The sequence below is a fragment of the Callospermophilus lateralis genome, chromosome 17 (genome assembly GCF_048772815.1).
Source record: "Callospermophilus lateralis isolate mCalLat2 chromosome 17, mCalLat2.hap1, whole genome shotgun sequence".
NCBI classification, from domain to species: Eukaryota; Metazoa; Chordata; class Mammalia; order Rodentia; family Sciuridae; genus Callospermophilus; species Callospermophilus lateralis.
This window is the reverse complement of record NC_135321.1, coordinates 55,562,844-55,577,731: the sequence shown is the minus strand read 5'-3', so window position 1 is coordinate 55,577,731 and position 14,888 is coordinate 55,562,844. Positions and strand designations below refer to the sequence as shown.

At 39.8% G+C, this 14,888-nt stretch overlaps 2 protein-coding genes across 6 annotated transcripts in view; one reads left to right on the top strand and one right to left on the bottom strand.

The window, feature by feature from the left end:
- Positions 1-14,888, bottom strand: part of Ptprm (protein tyrosine phosphatase receptor type M) — an 825,932-nt gene that overhangs the window by 409,928 nt on the left and 401,116 nt on the right. The window lies entirely within an intron of this gene.
- Positions 11,191-12,690, top strand: LOC143382967 (sperm motility kinase 2B-like). Its single transcript, XM_076837324.2, has one exon. The coding sequence runs from the start codon at positions 11,191-11,193 to the stop codon at positions 12,688-12,690; it is 1,500 nt and encodes a 499-aa protein (XP_076693439.2).

Below are 14,888 nucleotides of genomic sequence, written 5' to 3'. Positions count from 1 at the left end.
AGGTCTTGTATATTTTCATATCTCCATTGTCTATTGAGCAATATCTGCATCAAAATGCTGCCTGCGAAGGGCATAAGGTCAGTGTGGCTCTCTAGGTGCAGAAGCAATGCCATGAAATCAAGCACTAAGGAGACATGGCTTCCAGCAGCAATGCCCCCTTCCAGAAAGCCTGAAAAACTCTGGAATAAAGGAAAAACAACATTCCCTGCCAAAGCTACAGGAAGTCAAAGAGAACAATTCATTATGTTTTCTCTGTCAACCAACCACATTATTAAACTCTAAAATACAAAGAAATAACATTGCTAGTTATTTAAGTTTGGAACCAATATATTCAAGCACTAGAATGGGGAACACGTTTTTCTCTCATTCTTCAATTATCTATTTCCAAAAACAATAAGAACTTTTATTTTTGAATATAAAACAAAAAAGCCTTTTTCTTTTGAAATGTTTAAGCCAGAAGATCAAACCTTTCACCAACCTTCTTCGTCAGCCTTTAATTTTCCCTTCGTTAGTCCTGTCAGCTGCTGCAGTTGGTTTCTGGGCTTTATTCTGTATTATGCAGAACTGAACTGCTGGTCTCCTACCCAAGGCATCGCATCTTCTGCATTTTAGGGGAAAGGGAGGAAGAGGACCTCACATAGGCTTATAACAAGACAGTGACATTTGTACAGGATCAGGTGGACTCTACCATGCCACCTCAGTTGATTGATCTCCAAGCAACAGTAAGAGAACAAATAGTTCATAGCTATATTAAAAATAGTTCCCATAGAAATATTCTCAGGTCTTAAATGGACTCTAATGTAGAGGTAAAGATGAACTTTTGCCTTGAAAATGGAAGATGACAACACAAGCAGAAGTCCCCTCATAGCCCAGGCACAGCAAGGCAGTTACCAAGGGGAACTCAAATGAATAAGAGGGATCGATTCCTCTCCTAACATCTTAGACCATGAGGCAGGACTCCACCAGCAGAAACAATCACAACGTGTGAAATAATTTAAAATTCAGTTCTCTCTCATGTTACAATTTCAGTTTTTAGAATTAGACCCTCAGTGGTCAGTGGCAGATTTAGTATTGAATCTCGAGCAGTAGGACCCACAATACTACTACATGTGGTTTGTTATCTTCATTCTTTAAAACAATGGATCTCACTCATGATCTCTCAGATATTTATTTGATCAATTTTTATTTATTATTTTGCTTTGGTGCTGGGGATTAAACCTAAGGTCTCACCACTCTACCACTGAGCAATAGACACAGCCCCAATTCCCATATACTGGCTTGTACCTTTACGCAAGTTGCTTGAATTTGAGGTGTTTTAATTTTGCTTGAAAAAGAGATAAACTCACAAAATAACTCACAATACTTGGTAAACTGCAAATGGCTTTAGTAAATAAGAGAAGAGCAATGGAAAGTAAACTCTTAAACATTGTGAGAATAATCAAATCATTATTTGTTATCTAACTAAGGTAAATTTCCTAACATAAGATTTGAGAGAGTGGCAAATAGTTTATATAACTCAGATAATATCCACATTAAAATCCACACTAAAGTGCAAGTACTTATACAAAGGTACCTTTGCTTGTCTGTCCTTTGAGGAGCTGTGGGAATGCTCTGGATGACATGAGGGAAGATCAAGAAACACATGAAACTGTGACCCAGGAGGCCTGCTGCTTCTAAAATCTCCAATCTGAGTGAGGTTGCCATGGTTTTAGCAATAGAAGATCCTCTGAGTTCTAGCACTGATCTGCCAGAAACAGGGACAGAACATGCCAGCTTCCAGAACTGGGAAGAGCCAAGAGCAGAGAGAGGCAAGCTGACGGTGAGCCTGCTTCCACTAGGAGCCCTTTGGCTCTCTACTTACAATATGTTTTAGATGCATACACTTTCTAACAAACTTGGTGAGGCCAGGAAGGAAGCTTCATGATGTAATATGCAAATACTTACTGCTAAATATTCATTGTGCCAACAAAACCATGGTGACAAATGTGCATCCCATAGACAGAACAGTGACCATGGCCCTGACTTTTTCTTGCACAATGTGCATGCTTGTTTTTCTTAAAGTAAAGTCTTATAAAGAAATTTAAATCATTGAAGAAGTATTTAGAAATGTTTTCAAAAATTTAGAAATGCTTATTCAGGACAAAGAACATGAGCTAGTCATTCCCAGTGCAGGAGCTAGTGGCCATGCAGAAACAGATTTTTCCTAATTCGTAATCAAAACACAGCAGCCTGTCCTGGTAAGCAGCAGGTCTAACAGGAGCTGGCTTGGAAGAGCCCAAGTTCATCTGTTCCAACAAACCCTCCTGGGAGCTCCAGCAGCCACAGGCAGCCTTCGAAAGAGGAAGAAATCAAGAATCCTTCTTTTACCTCACGTTCCTTTAAGTCGTCCTAAAACCAAATAAATTAGGTTCTCACTAATCAAAGAGCCAGAGTGATCCAGGGGACTTTGTGAAGGATGTTCCCCATCTCCGATAGGGCTCCTGAAATTACCTTTATTAAGGAAGAAAGACCACTTATTCCATCATTAGAAATTAAAAGGCTTAAAATACAAAATACAGATTGAGATACTGCTTAAGTATAAATGAGTTTCAGCTGTATAATAATAATAGCATAACTATGGAGAACTATAATCAGAGGAGGGGAGGAAAGTGAGTAGCTCTGGAGAGCACTAGGCACCTGATGGGGAAAGGTCACCCCTGAAGTGACAAAAAGGCACTGTTACCCAATAAAAATACTGCTGGTGGGGACATAACATATTCTGAAGAAATGACCCCAAAGAGCCACGTGTGAAAGGCTTGTTCCTTAGCCCATGGTGCTATGGGGATGTGGTAGGACCTTTAAGAAGTCAGCCTAGTTGGGTGTCTTCAGATCATGCAGGGGTGTGCCTTTGAAGAGAATATTGAGACCCATGCCCTTCTTCCTTCTATTCTGGCTTCCCATTCTCTGTGAGGTGAGCAGCTTCCTCTTTTCCCAACCCTGGACTAAACACCAGAACTGTGAACCAAAACTAAACCTTTTTTATTTTTAAGTTGATTACCTCAGTTTTTCCCCCCTACAGTTATGTCAAGTGAACTAGTCCAGGACAGGAGTCTGAATCTGTGCCCTGCTATTTGCTTGCTGTAAAATTCAAGAAGAGTATGCATTGTGCCGAACCACAATTTACCCATCTGTAAAACGGGTACTATGTCAACCTCAACCATTGCTCAGAGAATTAGATGGGGCTATTTATGTAAACACATTTTGAAAAGGAAAAAGCTATGTATCCAAGAGAAGCAATATTTTTGCATCAGAAGGGTAGGGCCAGAAAATAAAAACTTCCCAGAGAGGTGACTTTGTGTGAAATGGACCTGCTTGTTTTTAATGGGATAAAAATGTGAAGACATTTTGGTTCTGAAGGTATAAAGTCAGGTGGCTCTACTTGAGAGGGCTGATGAATGATTCTGTATGATTGTAACAGATGACCTGATTACTAAAGGGCACCCATTAGCTAAGACTTATCTGCAGCGTTACTGCCCTACCTTTCAGTGTATTTCCATGCAACCATTCTCCAGGCAGGACCTGGCCAAAGGGCCATTCTTTAAACTGGCTCTAAAACCAATTTAACACTTACCTATACAAGCTTCAAACATGCTTCTGGAAAACACAATATAGTCTATGATCATCATTTACATAACCAGACGGCTGGAGTCTACAGAAATGCAAATTCTGTCATTGCTTTAATACAATGAAAAAATATTCTTCACTGAAATGCAAGGGTGAAGGGCAACTATTTGAGGGAAAAGAATTTGTAACAAATTCAAACCATAAGCAAATAAAGACAAAATCAAATTTTCTGCAAAAGTAAGCCATTTGTGTGGGGGCCAATTTTCTTTATATCACTCTGTGTTAGTTTTGACTTTTGGCCTGAGCCATGTGGTTCTCTGGGCTCTCCTTGGGATTCCATCCAACTTTGCACAATCTATGGCAAGGTGCTATAGAAACCCTCTCCTTCTCCTGGAATTATGGGCTTTTCTTCATTCTTTCTTTCTTCCCTATGCCAGGAGCCAGTAATCTTCTGAACTAAATTACTGGGGGTTGCAAGGAATACTGACACAGACCCACCCTATCTTTGCAATCTCAGTTCCAAACCCATTAGAACTTTTGCTTACTCCCTTTTTCTTTCTTTCTCTTCCCTTTCTTCCATTCCTCCCACACTTCCTTCCTTCCTTCCATCCTTCCTTCCTCCCTTTTCATTCATTTTCTTTCTTTCCTAGTAGATAGGTAGGCAGGCAAATAGCCAATCAATATATGCTATCTTGTGCCAAACATTACCAGTATGAATTTCCTAAGCAATTTTTCTACCCAATTTCCTGTAAGACATGGCATGCATACATGCATGCACACATACACACATACACAACTGACATAAAAGCATAAGAAAAATCCGTGAACTGCAAAATTATAGTGATTCTATGGATCTCTTTCATTATTTTAAAATAAGGGACTTAGCCAACATGAAACCTCTTGATCCTCACTCTAAATAAGTGGCTGCTTTCAATTTAAAACCCAAATCACTGTTAGCCCTGAAAACAATCCTCAATTCACTCTCAAATCACAGGAAGTGATTTGGATTCTGGAAATTTCAGTGCACAGCTGAGATTTCTCTTCTGTCATACTCTTTCAGGCTCAGGAAGGTTAATAGGTCAATTTACAAAAAAAAAAAAAAAAATTTCTTTTGAGAGGCATGTGTTCTCTTCACAGTCAACACTTGGCCATCAGAAGAGTTAATGTAAGTGTCCTCCAAGGCTGGAAGAATGCACTCAGCTTCCATTTTCCAGAACCATCACTATATTCCCAGAGCATCTGGCAGGAAATGAGTGACTGAACTTGGTGCTCCTATAGGAAGAAAAGGAACCTGAATATTTTTTCTTCTTTCTTCCTTAAGTTTCTTTAAATAGACAGAGGCAAAGAGCCAAGAAGTAGCACAAATAGAGCACCCTTGTGTGCAGTAGGCTCTCAAACGTGTATTGAACAAAGCTGTTGAACTAACGGCTGAAATTATACAGATGCAAAAACATACACAATCTCTTAAAAGCTTTAATGAACATATATAATAGGCTTAACCTCTAGAATTTAGTTCAGAGATTTGAGGCAGCACTATGACTTTTTTGCATAAGTCAAAATTCTTGCTTTGCCTAGTAGTCCAGAAGGCATGTGAAAAGGGGATAATCTGTAATTCATTTAATGGCCAAAATAATCATATGTGAATGTGACAGGGCCTGAGACCAACTTTTGCCAGTACAGAAACTAGATGTTCTGGCCCAGCAACATACATCCATCTCTCTCTCTCTCTCTCTCTCTCTCTCTCTCTCTCTCTCTCTCTCACCTACACCTAGAGAACACTGGTCCTGTCATCTACACTAGAAATGGGATGCCCACATTTGCAAACTTTCTCTTTTGTGGCAAGATAAGAAACACTCTGGGTGACACAGTACAAAAGCAAATGCCAGACTGTTTTGTATATTTCATTTTCATTTTGGTCCTCAAAGGAAACTTCCAGAGGATCCTTTGACATTTCAGATTTTAATAGAAAATTTTGGAATTATAAAATCTACTCCCCAAACCTATTAAATAGCTTTCAAATTGGTGGGTAAAAATATGTGGTCATCTCTTATCCTAATCTTAGGCTGAGGATTGTGATCATGAAAAAATTGGTCCATGAAATCACCATAACCTCTCTTCTATTGGGGCATGCCCCTTACTGGTACTCAAACTTTAGAACACATGCAAAGAACCAGAAGACTTGTTAAAACAACATTGCCCAGAGTTTCTGACTCAATATATCTGAGCTGGGGCCTGGGATTTTGCATTTCTTGCAAGATCTCAGAGAATGCTGAAGCTGGCTGGACCAGGGGCCACCTTAAGAGAATTACAGACAAAGAACATGCAGAGATGGTTTCCACAAGGAGAAACAAGTAGACTGAGCTTCTCCCAGGCTCACTGATCTCTCTTACTAGTATTTGTCACCTACACTCTAGGCATCTAATGACTTGATACTTGTCTTTGCAGCCACTGGTTCTGCCTTTTATCTTGTTCTGGGTCTTGCTCAATTCAATCCTATAGTGGTACTGGCTTGGTACTAAAAAATTAACATATATATTCAGGATTGATCAGACCTTTAAAGAATTAAAGAATGTTTCACCCTCATAGCAGGACAGTCAATTCTTCTTGAATGCTTGCTTTTCAGTGTTATAAAGGTATTTAGAAACCAAACTCAAGTAAGAAAAGAGGACAGAATCTACACATGTATACATTGCACTCAGCATTCAGACACATAAATATCTGATAGCAATCCTTTCCAGGAAGTATGTTTCTTCTGCTTTGGGCAGGGCTTTATAAATCTAAATCCAGTGTGAACATAAGTGGATGGATTACCTGAAATTTCCTATGATCTCATCTCACATGGTACTTTAATGGCCAAAATAATCAAAAGCAATTTTCAACATTTAACAGTAACTCTTTTTAAATTCTGGAACTTAATGACATTAACTGAGGCAGAACCATTTAAGAACACCAAAGGAAAATGTCAATTATAACACACAGCAGGGACTGTCAATGAAGTTTGTGCTAGAAGCCATAAATCTATGTCTTAACATTAGTAGAGTATTATTTGTTCAGTAAGTACAGTCTGTGAGTCTTCTTCCTAGAGGTTAGGAAAATGCTTGCAGTTGCTAACTGAAATTAATCACTGCTACTGGGGTACAGCAAAAAAAAAAGATGATCAACAAGGACATTGCCTGGATTTGCATTGAGAACACTAGTGCAGAACAAGGGGCACTGGATCTTTGAGCCATGCACATTTGACTATGGGTTCATAGAATTTCATGATTTTTCCTAATTATAGAATATCTACAGATAGCTTTAGAAGTCATAAAAAGCAGTGTATTTGCAGGCTGGTGGAGGGGCAAAACAAAAGTCATACCTTTCATTCAATCCTCCAGAACCAGAAAAACTTTAGCCTGAGCAGTAGGTCCAACTTTCAGGAAATCTTCTGGGCCAGTTACACATACATCAGCCCAACACATGTCAAATTTCACTTCTCATACCTGGCTATTGTTTCATGCCATGTCATACTAAGCAGGTAGCAGTCACTCTCCAGTAGTTGTGGCAGCAAAGCCCTGCACCTATAGATACAACTCTGGCTCAACCCTGCTTTGCCCCAGAGGTCCCCAGCAGAGCACGCTGGAATGAAAAGGATCAGCCTACTCAGCAGAGACTTGGAGTGATAGGCTCCCTCACCAAATAAATCATGGTCACAGGCAGAGAGAAACCTGCAGCCTCAGGCTCATTATTTCAGTCCAGCTCCTTTCTATATTCTCTTCTGAAGCTTCATCAGTTGCTCACTCTACTGCCTCCTGAGTCAAGTTCAGTTTCCTTGAAAATGCCATTTTTTCAGTCATATTTTGGAATGGTGATCTCTTTCCTAGATGCTCACGTTTCACAAATGTAAGACACCCCCCCGCCTTGATGCTCCCTAAAGTCATTTACTGTGCTCCAAATTGAGCAGTTCATTCAAGTGCCTGTCACCACTGCAGAAGCAAGTCAATAATTCTTTGGAGAAGAAATCTGAGCAACTGTGAAAGCCAACTACTTTGGTGACCTCCAGCACAAGAGCAAAGAGATGATCCCCAACTTTTTTCCTCTTCTCCTTGTGGATTTATGGCATATGGTGTGCAACATTAAATAGACACTGAGAGGCACACCTATTTCTATCAAACTTGATCTTCAAAGGTAGGTCTCAAGGTCATATTTTAGTCTGTGTCCATGAATAGGAATATTTATTCCTAAGAGTCTTATTTCCAACCTTATTATACAGGATGGCTATTTCTTTGCTTAACTGAGGTTCCAGACCACATCAGCAATGATTGTTGCATTAAAAATATGAATTGAGATAGGGCTCTCCTAAGAACTCACACAATATATATGCTAGCAATATGCTTTTCATGTACAAGCTAGTGCAAATTTGCATGGGAGTCTGTATTCCCCATGTCTGTGGGACATAATGCCCATCTGTTATAGTTTATATCTGAAACGTCCCCCAAAGGTCCTTGTGTTGAAGGCTTGGTCTCCAGATGGTGGCTGCTACTGGAAGGTGAAGGAACCTTTAGGAGATGAGGCCTACTCAGAAGAAGTAAGTCATAGGCGAGTGCCTTTGAAGTGTTTATTTTATCCCTGACCCCTTTTTATTTTTCTTTCTCTATTTTCAGGCAGCCACGAGGTAAGCGGCTTTGTACCACCAACACCCTCCCTGCCATGATGCTCTGCCTTCACTCAAGCCCAGAAATAATGCAGCCAAGTGACCATGGGACTGAAACCTTTGAAATAATGAGCCAAAATAAATATTTCCACCATTAAGTTGTTTTTATCAGGTATTTTGTCACAGTGATGAAAAGCTGACTAATACACCATCCTATCAGAAATTACTGAAGATAAAGAAAAGACAGGTGTTAAAAGGTACCTGCAAATGCAAAGTTGGACTTTTGTGATTTAACTACAGAAGGGAGGTACTCTACAGTGTAAAGAAGCACTGAGTTAAACAATATTGCTCTAACACATCATCTCATCAACACCTGTTGATAAATCTTCTCTAGTAAAGCAACTATTGCTGTAGGAAGTTTTTCCCTTGCCTCCATGCTTGATTAACTGAACAATTTAGGGTAGTTATTCAAGAAACAAATTATACTTTTGTAGTCACAATATTTTGTTAAGCAAGATCATATTTAGTGCAGCTATTCTGGGTATAGCAGGCACAGGGTCAGAGGAACTCCCTCTCCTTCCTATCTACCAAGCGACTGAATAAAATACACATCAGATTTAAGCAAAAGATCTCACTTCCCTTAAAGGAGCTAAATATCTTTCCTCCTTTTGTCTGATCTTCTTTTCTTTACATTTTCCTTTTACTGGAGGGCAACTAAAGTTGGTGGGGGGGGGGTCTATTGCCCACCCACAACATCTCATTAGAAAAATACTTTTAAAAAGGGCTTGTTAACCTACAAGTCTGAAGCATCACCCGTATATCTCATTATTGGTCCTTCCCTACATAGTTCCAGGAAGTTATGGGCTTCCAGCGCATACCTCCTAAGTCTTAAGCCTTTAAAATATTCTCTGCATCTTTTTCTGGGAATCAGAAACCACATGAACCATCAAAAAAGCCCTAGTGGTGATAAGCTCTCCCAGGTCAGTGGTCTAACGTTTTTTTTAGTTTAAAACTAAACAGAAGCAAAAATATTCAAATAAATTGCTAGATTGTGTTGCTACTAAAAAATATAAATCTGTTTGGTGCAGTTTATTCTTTTCAGGAAAAGGTTTTGTTGAAAGGATGCTAATGAAATTAGACCCTGGGACTCTGTTGAATACTACGGCCTTGCAAACAAATATGTCTGTTTTACTTTAATGACTGCTTCAGAAGATTGCCTTAGATTTGCCTCTATTCTTTTCCACCTTCTCTTTCTCCCTCCCTTCCTAGTTTGAACCACTTTCCAGTCACAAGAATAGTAATTCTGTTCACATTACTGTTACAGCCATCACAATCCTCAAGTGGTTAAAAGCATTGTGTCCTGTGAATAAAACAACCTCTACTGCCCTTATTTTGCATTATTCTTCACTTAAAGAATAGTTACCAACCGACATGGTGTTTAATAGGGAGTAGGTAACATGGATTTCTAAAACTGGATTTTTTCTCTTTAATTTCTGCAATGCCTTCATAAAAATTCTCTCTGAGGTTAGGGAATAAGTAAAAAAAAAAGGAAAAGTAAGAAAGAAATAAAAATAGGAAACATTCATGGTTTCTTCATTCTCAAGAACATAACTGATGATATTAACTGTAAGGATATAAATTCACTGATTCCACTGAATTACACTCTATTATACTGGGTCAATAAGCTTTGAGCAAACCAGAGCTTTAATCAGAATCATTTTCATAAGGCCTCCATTAGCTCTAACAGTCATTCACGTAAGAAAACATTAGGACTCACTGTCACCTGCAAAGCCTGGCACACTGAGAGACATTTTCTGCAACCTACCCATCTCCTGCTTCCAGAGACCCACAATCATTTATACATAGGAAACAAGGTTGATATGAACACAGAATATATTCTACAGAGAATAAGAATTTATAAAAATGCAGCATGGAGGAAGAAGAGCCTCCTCTATTTAGGTGACCAGGGGTGACTGTGTACCTGTGAGCTCCAGGTTTATCCCTCAAGGATAGAAGGCTAAATTCATCATCTTCATGAATCAGTACCAACCAGGACTGCCATCCTTCTGGGAAAAATACCTTGACTCCTAAAAATAATCCAGGTGAACTATTAACCTTAAAATACTTTTGCTACATAAGATTTTTATTTCATATTTTTACTGTTTATCCATGGGTTCCACATTTTAGATTCAACCAACATGTATAGAAAATATGTTTTAAAAAAGAGTTGCATATCTACTAAATGTGTACAGACTTTTTCTGGTTGCTATTTCCTGAAACAATACTGTGAAACAACTATTTGCATAGCATTTCTATTGCACTAGGCATTAAAAGTAATCTAGAGATAATTTAAAGTATTCTGGAGCATCATGATATGAGTGAGGTACTACTATCCTTGACACTAGGTATTTGGCACTGGAAAAAAAGGAATTGGATACCTGGAGTAGAGGTATTTTGAGGTCTTTCAAAGCCTAAAATTGTTAAGAGTTTTCAAATTAAAATGAAAAGTCCAATGAAATATTGTACAAATTTTAATTTCCAATCATAATCCACTAAAGCAAAAGCTTCCGGGGTTCTTTTTCACTCTCACTCTGAAAGTGAAAAATGTCCCAGCTGGAGATGACTGCTGGGGGTTATGTCCAGGCCTGACTGCACTATTTCTTGCTCTGACCTCACAAAAAGCCATTATGAGGGAATTTCAAATACTGGGCATAGAAGAGGTTGGCTTGGGCTGAGTTTTAGTCCATAAGTACAGGAAGCTCTTCATGGTGACCTGTTGGACTCCCAGATAGTGCGTTTGGTTGTTGGCGTTTGGCGGTTGGTGGCTATGGACTTTGGATACTGGTTCCTTTTTGATTTTGATCAATTGTTTTGGCTTCATTTATTTATTTATTCATTTACTTTTTTATGTATTTCTTTTTAGCTAGCATCCTTAGTTGGGGTTCCTGACTAGGATGTGTAGCAAGAGGAGTCAGACTAGTATAGTGTTGCAGGGGTCCAGCTCCTCTGATGAGACGGCCTTCACAGACCGTTATGAGGTTCTAAGGGCCATTGGACATGGTGGGTTTTCCCAGGTAAAACTAGCCCGCCATCTCCTCACGGGGGTGGAGGTGGCGGTGAAAGTCCTTTCAAAGGAAAAAAAGAACTTCTCGGGACACTCTGAAGCAAATGTGATGATGGACCTGGAACATCCCAATGTGATCCAGCTATTTCAGGTTATTGAAACTGGTCAACATATTTACATTGTGATGGAACATGCAGATGGGGGACAGCTACATGACTACATAAAGTCAGGTGGCATGCAGGAAGAAGAGGCCCGAAGACTATTCAGGCAGATTGTGTGTGCGGTGGGCCATTGCCACAAGAAAGACATCGCACACCGAGACCTGAAGGTCGAGAACATCATGCTGGATGCCAGAGGCAACATCAAACTCCTTGACTTTGGCATAAGCATGAAATTCAGACCTGGGCAGAAACTCAGTGGGTTCCAAGGCACTCTCCCTTATGTTGCCCCCGAAATCATCCAGCGGGAAGAATATGAGGGCCCCCTGGTGGATGCCTGGAGCCTAGGTGTCATTCTGTTTTATATGTTGTCAGGGAGACGCCCATTTAGGAAGATCTTCCCTTGGGACCTGGCGACGCAGATTGTGGAGGCAAGGTACCACATTCCTGATCATGTTCCCACCCAAGCAAGAAGACTCATCCGTAAAATGCTGAACAAGAACCCTGCACATCGGCCCTCAGTAGAGGAGATCCTTCAGCACCCATGGCTGAAGGAAGGTGAAGAGTATTCTGCCCATCGATTTAGTGAGCCACAACCCAAACGCCCAGACCCAGCACTAATGACAATCCTGTTTGACATGGGTTATAACCCATACAGGATCTGGGTGTCCCTAGCCAATAGAAAGTTTGATGATTTCATGGCCACATACCTGATTCTCCAGCACCAGGTGAGCCAGGGCTTCAAGATCCAGGTGAAGCCTGGGTGTCAGAGGGTTTGGCCTCACCTACAACCCACGGATCATTCCAATTTCCCTGACCTTCCCCAAAAGTGTTCTAGTGAGCCTGTACTCCACACCTTCCCCTTGTCCTGTGAGCATCAGCTGCCTGAGGAAGCCAAGCAGCCAGGAAACAAGGGCAACAGAAGATTCAGCCTGACTCTCACTGATCTCCACTACCTATGTGCCTCCCAGCATGACTCTGGGTCCCACATGCCCAACTCCAGTACAGTCTTCATTAGGGAAGTCTCAGCAGCAGATGGCAGCAATTTCTCCCAAGATACCTCCAGAGGGCAACCCCAGGACAACAACAAAGCATGGAAGAGGGTGACCAGGAGGATCGCTGCCTGCTTTCAACAACTGTGTTGTTGCATGCCCTGTGTCAGCAGAACAGTGGCTCCCATCCAAGGAGGGTCAAAACGTGGGAGATTCAAAAACAGAGTAGTACCAATGTAAATGCAGAGCTGCGACAGACAAAATTAATAGACAACCAGCCATTGGAACCTCTGCTCTGTGGATTCTGACATCATGGGGTAGGCATGAGGCACAGGGACTCTTAACAGCTGCAGGATCCAGGTAGGGATATGGCTTAGGCTTCTCTGCACCAATCCATCTAGGGGCACCTCGGATCGACCTGGACTCTTCTGCCCCCAACTGTGAGAGACATCAGAGACTGTTTTTCCTGGGACACATCCCCCTGCCCTGTTCTGTCTGTTTTCCCATGCTTCTGGGATGGCAGAGATGTTTCTTAAAAAAAAAAAAAAAAAAAAAATTGGTTTCTTGCTTTTGTATAATAAAATTGATGTTCAAAGATTTTTAAAAAGTTGACTGTCTCAGAAATTATAGTAATAGACAGCTGACTAACATACTAGATGTTTAATATCTGGCAAATAGTTAAATTTCTATGTATTTCACTTTCATCACTGGTTATTAGGGATACCCACCTCATAGGGTATTTTGAAAATAAATGAATTCATACACATGAAATGCTTAAGCAGCACTAATCCTAACCCATGTTGAGTACCATGTGAGCATTTACTCTCTGATTTATTATTACTCTAAGTAATTCAGCAAGCAGGCTGAAAGGACTAGAGAATCAGAGTTTATTTCCATGCTCTGCCACCAACTACCTCTGAGTGCTAGTTTTGACATCTCTAGGTTTCTGTCTTTACATCTGTAAAATAAGTATGCAGGCCAAATGGAAAAGCTTCAGGATTAAATATACTGCAACAATTTATCTGTCCCTCCAATTCTTCCCTTTCAAAATGAAAATGTATAGGATTGTTGCAATTAAGAAATTATACTATGAATGTGTAAGCACCATAAATGCAAAACAAATGTAATGCTGGTTTACTGTATAGTTGTTGGGTGTATTCAATACTGCATTCATGATGAAAACATTCCAATATTAATTATCAATGAATAAGTCCCAACTACATTGCAAATATAAAATTAAGTGGGCATCAAAGAAAATAAGACAACTACAAAATTTTTTAATAAGATGGTTTGCCTAATGACCCAGGGTTTCTTCTTTTACCTCTCTTCTCACTGCTCACCTTTGCTTTCTCTCAAACTTCCTGTTCTCACTCAAGGAATCATATGTTTCCAGAACTAGAAGCATCTTTCTTGATTTCCTTATAATTGAATACTCTCCCATCCTTTCTGAAAATTAGATTTTTCATTTGTTTCCTTCTATTATAGTAATATTATTGACTTACTGATGGGGTAGGTTTAACTGAGCCATGGGGATATTTAATAGATTGGTAAAAAAAAAAAAAATCTGTAAATGATGGAGCTCTGTGAAGAACATATGCAGGAAACATGAATTAATCTGTGGCAGTTGATTGATTGTGTGGGCTTTCCCTACCTGCTTTTATCATTTGAATGAAAATATAGGTTAAAATTTCAAAATACTGAAATATTTACATAAAAAATATAGTGGCCCTATAAATATATGATCATAGCATTTTAAAAATCAAAAGGACCTTAAAGCTTATCTAGGCAAAATCTGATGATTTAAATAATAATTACATTATGTGATAAGAATATGCTTTGCCTCTGTACTATTCTTTCCCAAATCCTATAACTCTAGTCTTATCCTAAGAAAAACATCAGACAAGGCCAGATTGGGGCAAAATTCTTTCAGGATGCCTGGTTGGCTTTCCTTCAAACTGTTAAAGGCATGAAGAACAAGATTGACAAGCTGTTGTAGGACAAAGACAACTGGGGAGATGAGATAATGTATCACAGTGTAGTTCCCTGGGTTGAATCCTGGAGCAGAAAGAGGACATCTATGGAAAGACTCGTGAAATCCAAAGAAAGGTAGAGCCAAGCACTAACTGGAGGATCCTGGTCCCCCTAGAAACCTCTGAACTCAGGACTGTGGGTCCTCCTGCCTGGATGGGAGCAGGGTGCCTTCCTTCCATTTCCAAACTTTCTCACCTCCCTTCTCTCCTAAAACACCTAGTTATGACTCTCAGATCATCTGATGATACAGTCTGTCACCCCTTCCCCACCACTGCCACTCTCCTTGTGCTCTCTCTCTTTTTTTAAACTGATGACAGAACTTTTATTTGTAAAATAAAAAGTGTCATCAAACAATAAAATTAATCTGTTACTGTATCCCATTTGACAAATGAGAGAATGAACAATTC